Raw genomic sequence first — 15354 nt, 5'->3', positions numbered from 1 at the left:
TTCCCACTTCAGGCACAGGCAGCTCCTTGTGACTCTGGGCAAGTCACTTAACCCTCCATTGCCCCATGTAAGCCGCATTGAGCCTGCCATGAGTGGGAAAGCGCGGGGTACAAATGTAACAAAAAAAAAATTCACAATTTTTTTATATCACAATTCTTTATTATTGCTCACACTCTCTCTCTTTGTCATATATATTCGCTAACCTACATTGCTGGTGTAGGTACAACTGGCCAGTGGACTTGAGGAGCGGTACTTAATCACTGACCAGTTGATCTGACTAGCAAGATTTTACACATTATTTAGAACAACTTCCTCAAACAAATATCATAGTTGCCACATTTAGTTGTGTGTTTTAGTCGTGACACAGGCAGCCTTTGCGGGCTGTTCTCTAATGTGATTAATAGTAAGCACGTCTGCAGAGCAGAATTCTACATAGGAGTAATTAGACATAAACAATTATTCTGAAGCTATGGTACTGGAGTATAGAAATTTTGAAAGTAAAACCTGTTATGGCTGCATGATTTTGTAAATTTCTGTTAGTGTTAATAAATATTATATTTCAGGCTTTGGATCTATGCTTCGAGCACTTGGTGCTCAAATTGAGAAAACTACAAACAGAGAGGCTTGTCGGGATCTCAGTGGAAGGCGACTTCGAGATGTTAACCATGAGAAAGCGTAAGCTCTTATTCAAATTTTGGTTACTTATAAAGTGCCTAAGTACATAAGTATTGCCACACTGGGACAGACCAAAGGTCCTTCAAGCCCAGCATCCTGTTTCCAACAATGGCCAATCCAGGTCACAAATACCTGGCAAGATCCCCCCAAAATACAAAACATTCTATGTTTCTTATCCCAGAAATAAGCAGTGGATTTTCCCCACGTCAATTTAATAATGGTCTATGGACTTTCCCTTAGGAAGCCACCCAGACCTTTTTTAAACCCTGCTAAGTTAACTGCCTTTACCACATTCTCTGGCAATGAATTCCAGAGTTTAATTGCACGTTGAGTGACGGAATTTTCAATTTTCTCCATGAAAATAGAGATTCAAGCACTAGTTGCTATTACAAGCGTGTGTTATTTTTAAGATCTGCTGCCTCATTTTAATTGTGCATGGCGAAGCACCCATGTATGTTAAGTTTAATAAGATTATCGCATAAGAATATTGTTCTTGGATCTAGGTGGTGATTTGTTTATTTTTGGTTTCCCACAATATCCAGATCCAAAATGGGTGTTGTATAAGAAGGCTTTTGCTGGTACATTTGTATATTTAGCAGCTAGCCACTGGAACGTATTACCAGTTGATCGTAGAATGCAATCTAATTATTTGGTTTTCCAGAAATTATTGAAAACTTTTTTTTTTTAATTTAGAAAATTTAAAATGTGAATTAGGTGAGTTTTAATTCTAGTCAGTTGACTGTTGGTATGTAATAATTTCTGGAGTTGGTCCATTTATTCTTTTGTAAGCCACACTGAACTATGATGTGTGGGATATAAGTATCATGTTTTATTATGATTATTATTATAGCTGCTGTTTAATTGTGGCGCCATGTGTGAGGAGAGTTAAAGTTCTGTAAGGATTAGGCAAAGACACAAATGTGGATATAATGTATATCAATGGCAGGTGTACCAGAGAATCTGCAGTTGACCATGTGATTTGCATTTCATCGAAGGGTCATTTATCCGAGTCGTGTTCTATAAGTGTCGAGTAATATTGGTGAATGCCACAGCTTTATCTAGCAGCGTATTGGTAACTTCTGCAGGAATAGTTATTGCTTGGTTATAATCTCCTTTTTCCTGAGTTATCTCTTCTGTTCATGTTCCAAGATGCAATGAAAACATCCCTAGAACCCTAATCTCCAACCCCCTCCATCCCAGTGTCTATAAAATGAAACTGTAAACCGCTTAGGTCTAAGAGGTATGTAAATTATTAAAAATGAAATTAAAATAATCCGATCCCTGTGTGCTCAGGTCCCCAAGAAGTGCCCAACATTGAAATGATTTAGTCTATCCCTACTCCTCCCCTTCATCTATCATAGGTGCCACAATACTGCAGTCCCCTTAAACTCTCACACTCCCCCCTCCCCCACATATATAAACAACTTTCTGAACACTGTTTGTATATACATTAAAAGTCTTTTGCGGCTGGATTTGCCTAGTCAAGAAGCCAATAAAATTTCTGCATTCCTCTACCTGGGACATCCATAGTCTTCTGTGGGTTTTGCGCCCATTCTGGACCTGCTGCCATGCACAGTCCGTTTAACTGACATGGATGCACTAGAGGGCTTATGTGGTAGGAAATTGTTACAGCCAAAATCCTCGAGCTTTCCAAGCCTCAGCAATAGTTTTGACCCTGCGGGATGTGCCAGCCATTGTAATCCATCGTCCAAATGGGTACAATCATTTAATATTGCAAGTTTTGATAGAAGGGAAAAATGAGTCACCTTTCACAGTTCCATCCATTTTTACAAAGTGATTCAGGCCAGATCTTGGTACACTGTGATCCAACAATTAGTTGCACAGTATTTCCATTAAGTCCCACAGATCAATCCAGAGATAAGTGGTTATGTCCTGCTACCAGTAGGTGGAGATAGAGAACTTCAGAGGTTTACTGTTTGTGGGCATGTTCTCTCTCTCTCTCTCTCTCTCTCTCTCTCTCTCTCTCTCTCTCTCTCTCTCTCTCTCTCTCTCTCTCTCTCTCTCTCAGCAGGTGGATGGCCATATCCTGTGGAGCTCTCGGGATGGGTCTTGCTCTTAGCCTGTGCCCTCAGGTTTAGTTGAGCCTGGGGGTCTTGGCTGGACTCAACCATTTTGGGTGCACACCTGGTGCTGCCAGGTCTCTCCCTTGCCCCTTCCCTTCCTCTCCTGCCTGCCAGCATGTCAGCTTATTCTGGTTTGCATCCTTGCATCTCCTGCCTGTGCAAAAAAAAAAAAAAGGAAGGTGGGCCAGAACCTCATTCGGCCTGGCGTGTTAGGTTGCTTCCCCACCCTGCTCTTTGGGCCGCCTGTTGCTTGGTTCCACCGTCTCGCAATCAGTGATTCCAGGGGTGGCTCCCGCTGCAGCAGATGTCGGATTTCTTTACCAGGGTTGGTGTCCACACTTTTGGCAGTATCCCTCCTATCTTCTTTTGTGTTGGAGAGGTGGCTTTGAGACACGGCCGGCAGTCTTGGCAGACTGTAGCCCCTTGCAAAAAAAAAACCACAACTCAGACTTCGGTGGGAGTATTTCTGCCTTTTGTTCTGCATTTTATTTGTGTGGAGCTAGGTCTTCTGGTGTTATTGGCCTTTTGGGGGCGCAGTCTTTTCTGGAAATGCAGTTGTTTGTAGCCCCCTCGAGGATGCCCTTTGGCCATCCTCCTTTTGTTTTTGTGTTGGTATTTTTGCAGCAGCTTGCCCGATGTCTTCGTCAGCAGGTCCTTGTGGGCGTTGTGTTCTGGGCTTCAATCCTTGTCTTTTCTTTCAGTTTCTCTTCTGTCCCACAGGGGCATCGGCTGAGTGGTTTGGCTCTGTGCTGGGCGCTGCTTTGTGCATGGTACTCGAACTCCCTGGCTGGTGTTTGAGATGGTTATGGCTGCGGGCCTGGAGGTCTGGTTTTTAAGTTAAGGTTGCCTTCTTTTCGTGTCCCGGGCATGCTCAGATTCATAGTGGCACCTTCCATTTTGTTTTTTCCCTGGCCCACTTTTGTCCCTAGGGCCTGGCCACTTTAAGCCATCCTTTCAGAGCAGTAGTCCATTCCCCTGTAGCCTTATATCTTCTTGAGAGAGCTTTGCGCCCGGCTGACAATACGGTTCCTTTCTTTGGGGTCTTGGCTTTGCCCTTCCTTGTTTGTCCAGCCTACTTTCCTGTGTTGGTTTCCCTTCAGGAGTTGATATTTGTTTGCAGTCCTTCACACAGGTCATCAGTGATCTGCCCCTTTGTTGTATGCTTGACGGTCTTTGGCTGGAGTCTAGCTTTCGGGGTCGAGGTCAGAGGAGTAGTCTCATGGTTAGTGCACTGGACTGCGACCCAAGGGTCCCAGTTCTAGTCCTGTTTCAACTTTGGGGCTTTTCCCCAGGGCCTGCGGCCTTGGTTCACAGGCGTGGGACTGGCAGGGCATAGGTGCGGGTATTCTGTTTCTCCCAGGCCTCCGAGCTGGTTTTGGGGTGTGCCAGCAGTTGCTTCTGTTGCTCTACCATGGCCGGTCTGCCTTCCTGGCTTCGGGCAGGTCGCTCTGCCACCCCATCTGGAGCCACATACTTATGTGTTCTTGTTTAGACACTCTGTCCTTTGACAGACCTGCCATCCAGTTTCTGAGTTGGCTGTCCAGTCTCTTCTCAGGTCGGGGGCCTCTCCTGGGGCTCAAGCCACATTGGTGCCCTCTTCTGTGTTTGTCTTTTGCCACTTTTCAGGATTCTTTCTTTGGCAGTGCCAGCCTACGTTTTCCCTTCCCAGGATGGTTCTTCTAACCATGTTTGTCGTCTTCTCTTCCCAGGTTTGCAGGCTGCCCTGGGTTTCAGTTAGGGGCCTGCTCTCCATTAGACCCAGGTTTGATTGCCATGGGGCCCATATGCTGTGCCACGTTGAAATTTCTTGGGGTCAATTCCTGCCTTCCTGTACTTTTCTCCCAGCCTTTAACGGTGCTGCCCTCTGGTTTATTTTCTGGCTGTCATCATGTTCCTTCCAGTTCTGTCCCTTTTTCCCTGTACTGTCCTTCGGGACGTTACTGATCCGGTTTCTGGCGTCTCTCATGGGGTGAAGCAGTTGAGCAGAACTGGTTGGTGGAACTTGCTCTTTCAAGCCTGGTGAGTTTCGCTGCCTTGCGAGCTATACTCCTGCCCGCATTCCCCAGAGGGGGTGGGGCGCTTCACCCCTGCATATTGAGGCTGGCTCTGTCTCTGGATATAGAGCCTTGTTCAGTCTTTGGAGGTCAGACCTTGCTCCATCTGTGGTTTTCAAGCCCGGCTCAACTATGGAGGAGGCGCCTTGCTCTTTTTCTGGCTGTCGCACCTTCCGCCCTCGCTGCATGTCGGGCTTTCTGGCCATGAAGTGAACATCCTTTGGTAACTTAAAGATTGGGGTTTAAAATAGGAATTGTAGATTATTGATAGAATAAAAACAAAAACCCCACCAAACTTTATTAGTCTCTGTACCCTTACTACTACTACTACTTATCATTTCTATAACGCTACTGGACGTACGCAGCACTTTACACTTGAACACGGAGATACAGTCTCTGCTCGACAGAGCTTACAATCTAATTAGGACAGACAGGACAGGTAAGGGATAAAGGTTAGGACAGACAGGACATATAAGGGATAAGAGACAGTTGAAGGGAGGATAAGGTTAGGGATTACACATATTTCTCTATTTAGACAGTTGGTTAAACACATCAAAGGAAGGAACTCAAGAATCAGTGCAAACAACTATTCGGATACTGGATTTGTCATAAACTACCCTGTCCCATCTTCCTGTACAATGCTTGGAATTCATTGGAACCCTGATAGACACCATTTGAGCTTGGGCTTTTCTTCCAGGGCAGGCTGCAGAGGTGTTGTTCTCCAAAGCACTGCAAATCCATCAGAACTAGTAGGTTTCAGCTCAGTAGATGTTGAGATTTTTAGGACAGAGCCTCAGCTGTGCATGTCACCCCTATGGCACCCAGAGGTCTCTAGTTTCTCAGTGGTCCCAATCCAGGAGAATGCCATCATTGTTGCCTCTTTGGGTGGATAATTCCAAAGTAATTTGTCTGTGGGACTTCCATTCCAAATTCCTCCACCCCCACAAGAAATCAACAATAGATATATCCAACCTGGGTTAGGGAGCTCATGTAGATGGGCTCCACCCTGAAGGTCAGTGTCCCCCCCTCCCCCCCCCCAGGATGTTCTGCATTACAACAGTCTCCTGGAACCACAACCCAATTGGAATGCTCTAAAGGCTTTCATGCATCAGCTAATGCACCAAATTATCTTCATTCAAATGGACAATCAGGTTGCAATGTATTATGTCAACAAGGAGGGGGGAGATCAGGATCATATTTCCTGTGTCGGGAAGCAGTCAGGATGTGGTGTTGGGAATCCAGCCATGGCATGGTGCTCAGAGCCACATATCTGACAGTGAAGAACTGGCCAACAGACTGATCTAGATAATGCAGCCATTCGCGCAGTCTTTCAACATAGACATAGCCCAAGGGATCAAGTGGGACACCCCATTGATCTCTTTGCCACTCACCTGAACAACAAGGTCCGTCAGTTCTGTTTCAGGCCAGGATCAAGCAACAGATTGACCTTGAATGCTTTACTCCTCAGTTTGGGGGAAGGGACTTCTGTACGCATATCCTCTCACACCTCTCATTTTAGAAAATTATGCTGAAACTCATGATCCTCCTTATCACTTGTTATTGGCCAAAACAGGTCTGGTATTAGCCTTCAGACACCAGTGGTTATTTTATTAGTGCTTCTTTTGTTGTTCTCTGGAGAGCTCTCCTCCTTGGTCCTCATCTGCCTGCTACTTTTTTTGAACAGCATGGCTGACTGGGTGAAGAAACAAGCAGACCGGGAAGCAGAAAAAGAACAAAGACGTCTGGAAAGATTGCAGCGGAAGCTCAGTGAGCCAAAACATTACTTCACTAATCCCGAGTACCAACAGCAGTGCCTCGAGATGTCTGAACGCTTAGAAGATTCTGTCCTGAAAGGTAGGAAGATAGGAATAACTATTGGTGGTGGTGCATTAAAAGCTTGGACTTGGTTCAAAGCACGGTGGTGATCCTGTACTTCTGTGCAGGAGAGCAGGTTTGATATTCTGGAGCTTCTGTAGAGCAGGGTTGCATAGGTTCAATGCTCAAGACCCACAAACAGACCAGGCTTTCAGAATATCTAAAATGAATATGCATATGAGAGATTTGCATAAAATGGAGGTAGCGTGCATGCCATATCTCATTCATGAATATTAATCAAAACAAAAATGAGTATCCTGATTTCAATCTAGTTACATTCAAGTAATATTACACTCCTAGTAACCACTAGGCACTCTTAAAATCTATTCAGAATACTTTATTAAACAATTCTTATACCATATAGAAAATATACTTATCTTTATAAAACACTGTAGTCAACATCCACATAACAAATAACAGTGAAAGTGAGGAATAGGGCTGTTTTGTATACTTCATGTGGCGGCATGTTTCGAATTGGCAACTCGCAGAGTTACAAGTTGCAAGAAGTTTGATTGCGACGCAGTGGTTTATTGGATTGAAATTCTGAGTACAGTTCGGTCTGTAATTTCCCACTTCTTCCCTGTCTTCACTTTTGTGAAGAGGGACCACATCCGCTCGTCTCCAATCCCACGGGACCTCTCCCGTTTCTAAAGATCTATTAAATCTTTAAGAGGTCCCAGTAGGACCTCTCTGAGCTCCCTCAGTATCCTGGGATGTATCCCATCCAGCCCCATAGTTTTGTTCACCTTCAGATTCTCCAGCTGTTTATAAACTCTTTCTTCCATAAACGGCACAGTATCCACTCCATTCCCAGACGTTCCCTTGGCAGGCCAACCGCGGTCCTTCTCCAGGATTTTCCTCCATGAACACCGCAAAGAAATAATTGTTTAGTACGTTTGTTTTATCTTCATCACTCTCCACATAGCCATTCTCATTATCTTTCAGTCTTGCAATTCCATTCCTATCTCTTCTCCTTTCTCCAATATATCTGAAAAAAGTCTTGTCACCTCTCTTTACATCTTTAGCCATTTTTTTCTTCCGCTGGCCGTATTCCCCTCTTCGCTTCTTTGAGTTTAATCCGATAATTTATTTCCTTGATCCTCTTGTTGCATTCTTTTGTATTTCTTGAACTAAGCCTCTTTTGCTCTTATTTTTTCAGCTACTTGTTTGGAGAACCATTTAGGCTTCCTGCTTCTCTTGTTTTTGTTTACTTTCCTTGCATAAAGATCAGTCGCCATATTTATAGCAGCCTTTAGCTTGGACCACTGTTTTTCCACATCTCCTATGCCTTCCCACCCCAACAGTTCCTTCTTCAGGTATTCCCCCATTTTATCAAAATCAGTATGTATGAAATCCAGTACTTTGAGTTTTGTGCGTCCACATTCCACCCTTGCCCTTATATGAAACTATATGGTGTGATGATCACTGTTAGTTACATAGGTGGGCACCCACCCGGATATTGGAAACACTTCCTCAATTGTTGAGCACTAGATCCAGCATCGACCCTTCCCTCGTGGGTTCTGTCACCATTTGTCTGAGCAAGGCACTGTGACAGGCATCCACAATCTCCCTACTTCTTTCCCATTCTGCAGACGGGACGTTCCAATCCACATCAGACAAATTGAAATCTCCCAACAGTAGAACTTTCCCATTCATATCAATCTTTTGAATATCTTCTATCAGATCCTTGCCTAACTTCTCTGTCTGTAGACAAACCCCCTTGTGGATAGAGGTTCCGTCTTCTCTTTCCAGGACGATCCGTAAAGCTTCTTCTTTTCCTCAGGTTTCCCGCATTTCAGCCGCTCTGATATTGTGTGTCAAATACAGTGCCACTCCACCTCTTCGGCCCTCCCTATCCTTCCTAAAAAGATTATAGCCCGGTATAGTCACATCCCATTCATGGGAATCGTTGAACCACGTGTCTGTAATAGCAACAATATCCAAATTTTCTTCAAACATCAGGGCTTGCAAGTCTTGAACCTTTTTACTTAGACTATAAGCATTTGTGCTCATTGCTTTCCATGTGTTAGTGAGTTTAGGTGGTTTTCTATATTTAGATGACCTTTCCCTCTGCCATCATGTTTTATTCTGGGGGGTGACGTTTTGAAATCCCTTGTTTCCTTTTGTCACCCCCACCCTCTAGTTTAAATGTCTAGAAACATATTGTCTGAATTTCTCCCCAAGGATCCTTTTTCCCATCACAGAAAGATGTAGCCCATCATTACAGTACAGCCTATTATTTTTCCATGTATTACCCCATTCTCCTATGTATCTAAAACCACCTTCTTTACACCAAGACTTAAGCCACTTATTGAATTCCACTGTTTTGCGTAGTCTTTTCTCGCCCTTCCCCAATGTAGGAATTACTTCAGAAAAAGCCACAGTCCGAACCAAAGATTTCAGTCCCTCCTCAAGCTTCTGGAACACTCTCTGTGCTGTAAACTTCCTATTGTTGGCCGGGTCATTTGTTCCCAGGTGAATTGTAACATCAGTGTTTGAAGCCTTGCTCTCTTCTCGGATCACTTTCAGTATTTGGTCTGTTCATCTTGTAGCTGAAGATCCTGGAAGACATTTCACTAGGTTGGATCCCCTGAACTGTGTTCCTAAGTTAATGCCTCTGATAATGCAGTCTCCGAGTAGTAAGAATTTTCTGCTTTTCACCAATCTGTCATTATTTGGGGGATGTTGCTTGGGTTGTGTTACTTTCATTGCCTCTGGTTCCACCACAGTACTTCTTTTTTCAGCATCATAATGTTGCAACGCTACAAAAGAATTTGACAGGGGCAAAGCTTGGGAGTGTGAGTATTTTTGTGTCAAAGATCTACTGTGACTCATCTATTCCTCTTCTCTGAGGGCAGTGGTGGTGGTAAATTGGCTGGGAAATGAGTGATCCTGGATGCTTCTTTAATTGTAGCTGATTGTTTCTTGAGTTTGTTGATGTCATCTTTCAAAGCTGATATTTGGAGACAGGACAAGCTCTGAGGTTCCAGATAGTTTGCCTTAGGATTAAAGCAGAACATGTATTGCACTGAATGAAGGTCATATTAGTGTGATTCACAAGTGTAAAAAGGTGAACTATGATAGGGAATAACAAGGAGTAGGATTGACCAATTAAGTGTAATGAAGATACTTGTCTCTTTATTGTTTATCTCTTCTCTACCACTATGTTATCCAAGTCTGTCAATGAGGCTGTCTCTTCCTATAACACTATTCTCTCCTCTGCTCTGGATACTCTCGCTCCTCCCATTCCCCGTTCTGTAAAACGTACCAAACCCCAGCCTTGGCTGCCCTCTAGAATCCGCTACATACGTTCCTGTGCCCACTGTGCCTTTGGCTGAAATCCCGTGCCCATGCTGACTTCATACATTTCAAATTCTTGCTGACCTCCTTCCAGTCTGCTCTTTTACTTGCCAAACAGGACTATTACATCCAGTTGACAAATTCTCTTGGCTCAAACCCTCCTATTTTTCAGCAGCTAGAGCTTCTGGTGCTAGAAAACTCATTTTGCATGGCTTCTTTTTGAAGCCTGCATGCTGATGTTTTCTTGTGTTCAACAGTTGAGTAGGTCGTCTCATTTAACTTTTCACTCTGATTTTCATATAGCATTCTATACTTTTCTTTCATAATTGCCTGCTTTATCCATTGTTGTACTATATATACATTTTTATAGTTCAAGATTTTGGACTTAATTCAGTTTATTCTCTCACACCATATGATAAGTTCTAATTCACGCTTATTAGGCGTATGCTTGTATTATATCTCTGGTATTTGAATTCCTGTGCTGTTAAATGTGTATATTTTTGATACTGTTTCACTGTAGTTCTATTATTAGGGTTCAATTTACTGTTTTCAAGTTTACCTCATTCATTGTATTTATGTTTATTCTTGGTTATTTTCCTATTGTTATACTATTATCAAAATTGTAATTTTTATGTTAAACTGTACCTGCTTTACACCGCCTTGGGTGAATCTCTTTATAAATGCGGTTAATAAATCCCAATAAATAAATAATAGACAATGTTTTAAAAACAAACAAAGAGAAACTACAATTAGTAGCTACAGTGGCAATATCAGAAATGCTTAACTTTGTTAAACATTTGTATTAGGCATGCAGGCATCTTCTAGCACGATGCTATCTCCTCACACAAGCATTGGTCATAAACGCTCTAATGCATCCGAGCTGAAAGGAGGGAAGCCAGAGAAAAGGAAATGCATTTGGTAAGAGTACTATTAATCTCTGAATTTTATAGGCATCTATTCACCACAGAATTTTCAAGGATATAGCTACCAGTGCTTTGATCCAGAGACTGCGTCCCCCATATGTACGTATGTGTATTGTATACGTATGTGTATGTGTATATATATATATATATATATATATATATATATATATAGTATTCAGCACCATAGAAATACAATCTACTATAATAAAACGCATTCTCAACGTTCTGAGGACACTGACGTCACTGCAGGCACTCACACACCAGTTCGTAACTTCATGGTGGTGAAGCCACAACATTCACCATGTCTGCATGCCCCGCCCTCGCGTCACACGTTATGACGCTGAGGGCGAGGCAAAACAACACACGGTTTCCCTACTCCTCCCCTTCCAAAAAATACCTGCAGCCGACGACGTGCCCATCAACCCGCCCCCTTTCGCCCCATCTCACCGCCCCTTTCAACGTACCGCCCCGCACCCGGTAGCAAACTCTTCCCCTCATCACCTTCCCTCCCCCATGTACCTCCCCTCCCCTTACGCCACTATCCCTGGTGGTCTAGCGGTACCTGTTTGCACGGCCAAGAACGAAGGAACCCCCGGTTTCCTGGCCTGGAGCGCTGCTGCTAGCTGCCCGGCAACATCGTGTCGGAGTCCGGCTCTCGGCGATTCAAAATGGCCGCCAAGAGTTCAAGCTGCCTCGCGAGACTTCAACTCTCGGCGGCCATTTTGAAATGCCGAGAGCTGGAATTCCACACGATGCTGCAAGGCACCTACCAACACCGCTACGGGCAGGAAAGAGGGGGGTCTTTCTTTCCTGCCCCGACTGAACAGGTACCTCTAGACCACCAGGGACACAACCGTAAGGGGAGGGGAAGGGAGTCCGGAGCTGGCTAGAGCCCGTTTCATCAAAGACAGAAACGGGCCTTTTTTACTAGTGTGAAAATAATACTGAACCTCCTTTTAGTCTTTGTGCCACATTTAAGAGTTTGTTTTTGTTCTTGGCAGGACAGGGGTGGAAGAACTGCAGGATTCTATAAGTTCTGATGATGGAAGTGAATCTGAAGATGCGGAAAGCTCAAGTTCTTTAGAAGATGTGGAGTGCTCCAGAAGCCCTGTTCAAAGTGAGGGGGCCACTGAATCCGAGGTGTTTCAAAACTGTAGTTCCACATTTGATACTGCTGAAAAGCAACAAGAATGCGTTACAGACACGGCCAGTGACTCACAGCAGAAGACAAAAACAGAAAAAAATACTACAGACGTACCAGCTGAAACTCAGGTTGAATATACATTGACCAAAGTGGCCACAGAAGGAACAGTGGAAAAGCATTCAGAGCCTGAACTGGAAGAGTCACAGACCAACGTGAGTACATCTGAACTAGGGACTCTCTCTCTCTACTTGGGTTCCTTGCTTGTAACCCTCTCTCTTCTGGCTTCATAGCTGTAAGTAGTACTTTAGAATGCTCAGGAATGCCGGCGAGGGTCGTATATATACTTTATTTTAAAAGGTTACATTTGAAGCATAGGGAAATGTTTGCCTTCTATTTGATACCCCAGGTTTACAGGAACTCTCAAGGTATCAATTTAGAAACATTAATATAACAGTTATACTTACCCAATATACAAAATAATAAAGGAAAACGTCCAGATCCAGATGTGCCACACACACACAGAGGGCTCCCCCCCTCTTGATTTTCTTAGTATGATACAGGAGTGGTTTGCTATTACTTTCTCCCATACAGTGTAAGGCAGCACAATGTCAATTGCTGTCCAATATAGGGAGGCATGATCCAGACAGGCATTTCTGCTAGAACCTACCCAGCGCACGGAGGGTTAAGAGACTTGCCCAGGGCCACTAGGAGCTGCTCTGAGATTTGAACCTGGACTATCCAGTTTCCAGCTCTAACTATTAAGCTCCAAGGGAAAGCTTGCAACTATAAAAATACTTACACTGCTCATAAAACTATACAATTACTTACCTGTTGGATTGAAGAGACCTTTATAGGCCATACAGTTTGGCCTTCTCTTCCCTATTTCAAATCAGCTCTTTCCACCCAGTATCCTTTTTCAGCATCAGTACCCTGAATCGTCTGGTGTTACTTTGACTTAAACATAGAAAACTTAATCCAGATAAAGATCAAACAGCCTATCCAGTCTGTCCATCTATATGTTCCTTTCCCTTAAAGATTTTATGTACTTGACCCAAGCTTGTTGAATTCAGATACAATTTTAGTCTTGCTCCACGAATTCACCACCCTTTCCATGAAGAAGTACTTCCTCAGGTTACCTCTGAGCCTGTCCCCTTTCACCTTCATCCTATGCTGCCTCGTTCCGGAGCTTCCTTTTAATTGAAAGAGACTCTCGCCTCTTGTGCGTGCATTTATGCCGCGAAGGTATTTAAATATATCTACCATATCTCCCCTCTCCCGCCAAAGTATTCATAATGAGATCTTTAAGTCTGTACCAGTTTGCTTTGTGACATAGACCACTGGCCATTTTACTAGCCGCCCCCATCCTGTTTATATTTTTTTGAAGGTATAGTATCCAGAATTGTACACAATATTCCATCTTAAGTAGAGGAGTGTGGTAGCCGTGTTAGTCCACTCTTAAAGGTTATCAATAGAAATCAAACAAAATAAAACATGGAAAAGAAAATAAGATGATACCTTTTTTATTGGACATAACTTAATACCTTTCTTGATTAGCTTTCGAAGGTTGCCCTTCTTCCTCAGATCAGAAATAAGCAAATGTGCTAGCTGACAGTGTATATAAGTGAAAACATTCAAGCATTACTATGACAGTAAAATAGATACTATTGGAGATTCTACATGGAATGTTGCTACTATTGGAGATTCTACGTGGAATGTTGCTATTCCACTAGCAACATTCCATGTAGAAGGCTGCGCAGGCTTCTGTTTCTGTGAGTCTGACGTCCTGCACGTACGTGCAGGACGTCAGACTCACAGAAGCAGAAGCCTGCACGGCCACATTGGTGATCTACAAGGGCCGACTTCTACATGGAATGTTGCTACTATTGGAGATTCTACATGGAATGTTGCTACTCCACTAGCAACATTCCATGTAGAAGGCTGCGCAGGCTTCTGTTTCTGTGAGTCTGACGTCAGACTCACAGAAACAGAAGCCTGCGCAGCCTTCTACATGGAATGTTGCTAGTGGAATAGCAACATTCCATCTAGAATCTCCAATAGTAGCAACATTCCATGTAGAATGTCCAATAGTAGCAACTTCCATATCATCAAGCTGATCTCCTTAAGATGGCCGACAGATAGGAAGCTCCCTCACCGAGCTCCCGAAAATCCCAGAGGAGCAGACCACCCGGGCCGCCCTCGACCGGACCGGAACGGGCCGGGAGAGAACTGAACCACGGCTGAATCGTGCCGCACTGATCATCGATCCGACCAAGCGAGGATTTGGAGGGCAGGAGCTGACCGCGCCACGCGGCCCATCCGCCCATAAACGACCAAGACCCAGAGCGGCTGAACTCGCGGGGTCATCCAAAAAGAGAGGCGAGTGCCCTGACCGGACCGGAAGGGTTCGGACACCACCGAAGCCGAGGACCAGGCGAGGACGCAAAGGGCAACCGGCGAGTTCCAGAGGAGCGAACCGCGCCACGCGGCCCATCTACCTGCAAACGACCAGACCCAGAGCAGCCGAACTCGCGGGGTCGTTTAAGGAGAGGCGAGTGCCCTGACCGAACCGGAAGGGTTCGGACACCACTGGAGCCGAGGGCCTCATTCCGAATCACCCAGCCTTGCTGATTTGGGAGACCTGATCTGACCCGGAGGCAGACGCTGGATCCGACCTCCCGGGCCACGATTCGGAGATCGATCGGCGTCGGAGAAGACAGAAGGGTAAGCCGCAACTAATCTGGAGACTCAAGCGGCTCGCAGAGAGGAACGCTACCGGGCTAAGAGCCACGGACCTGCCTGCAGAACCCGACTCTCCGAACCCCCCCGCAAGACCGCAGAACCTCACCCGCTAAGCTCCAGCCGACCGTTGAAGCCCAAGACTGACCGGGAAGACTAACCTGCTCAGCACCACAACCAAGGAACAGAAGTCGCACCGCCGTGAATGAACAGAGTAATTAAATGCCTGCTCACCTTAACCACATGCATGCACTGATTTCGCATGATTTAAAAAACCCTCGCTACATCTGCTTTGCTCTGCACACCTTAAAGTGAAAGCAACATGCATGCACTGCCTTAGCATTACTTAAAAATGCTCGCTTGATTTGCTTTATTTGCTTTGCTCTGCTCCGTTTGCCTACTAATGAACTGTTATCAAGTAGTAAGTGCAAGCTGGCCTGCAATAAACTGTTGCCAAGCTTCAAATTAAATTAAATTGTGGCCAAGCTTGCCAAGCGTAAATACAAATACAAACACCACCTAACCTGCCTAGTACGGAACTGCTACCAGCTTTAAATTAATTG

At 44.6% G+C, this 15354-nt stretch overlaps 1 protein-coding gene across 1 annotated transcript in view; it reads left to right on the top strand.

Moving 5' to 3' along the window:
* LOC115459041 (replication stress response regulator SDE2-like) overlaps window positions 1-12267 on the top strand; it is a gene marked incomplete at its 3' end in the record, with an annotated part of 28740 nt that extends 16473 nt beyond the window's left edge. The window contains exons 3-6 of the mRNA XM_030188904.1: window positions 564-675; window positions 6498-6667; window positions 10795-10906; window positions 11913-12267. Coding sequence (XP_030044764.1) covers window positions 564-675; window positions 6498-6667; window positions 10795-10906; window positions 11913-12267 — 749 coding nt within the window. The remainder of the gene's footprint in view (window positions 1-563; window positions 676-6497; window positions 6668-10794; window positions 10907-11912) is intronic.
* Window positions 12268-15354: the final 3087 nt, after the last annotated feature.

This window comes from Microcaecilia unicolor, unplaced genomic scaffold (genome assembly GCF_901765095.1).
Source record: "Microcaecilia unicolor unplaced genomic scaffold, aMicUni1.1, whole genome shotgun sequence".
Taxonomy (NCBI): Eukaryota; Metazoa; Chordata; class Amphibia; order Gymnophiona; family Siphonopidae; genus Microcaecilia; species Microcaecilia unicolor.
The sequence above is the reverse complement of the archived record's forward strand: the minus strand, read 5'-3'. Positions and strand labels throughout refer to the sequence as shown.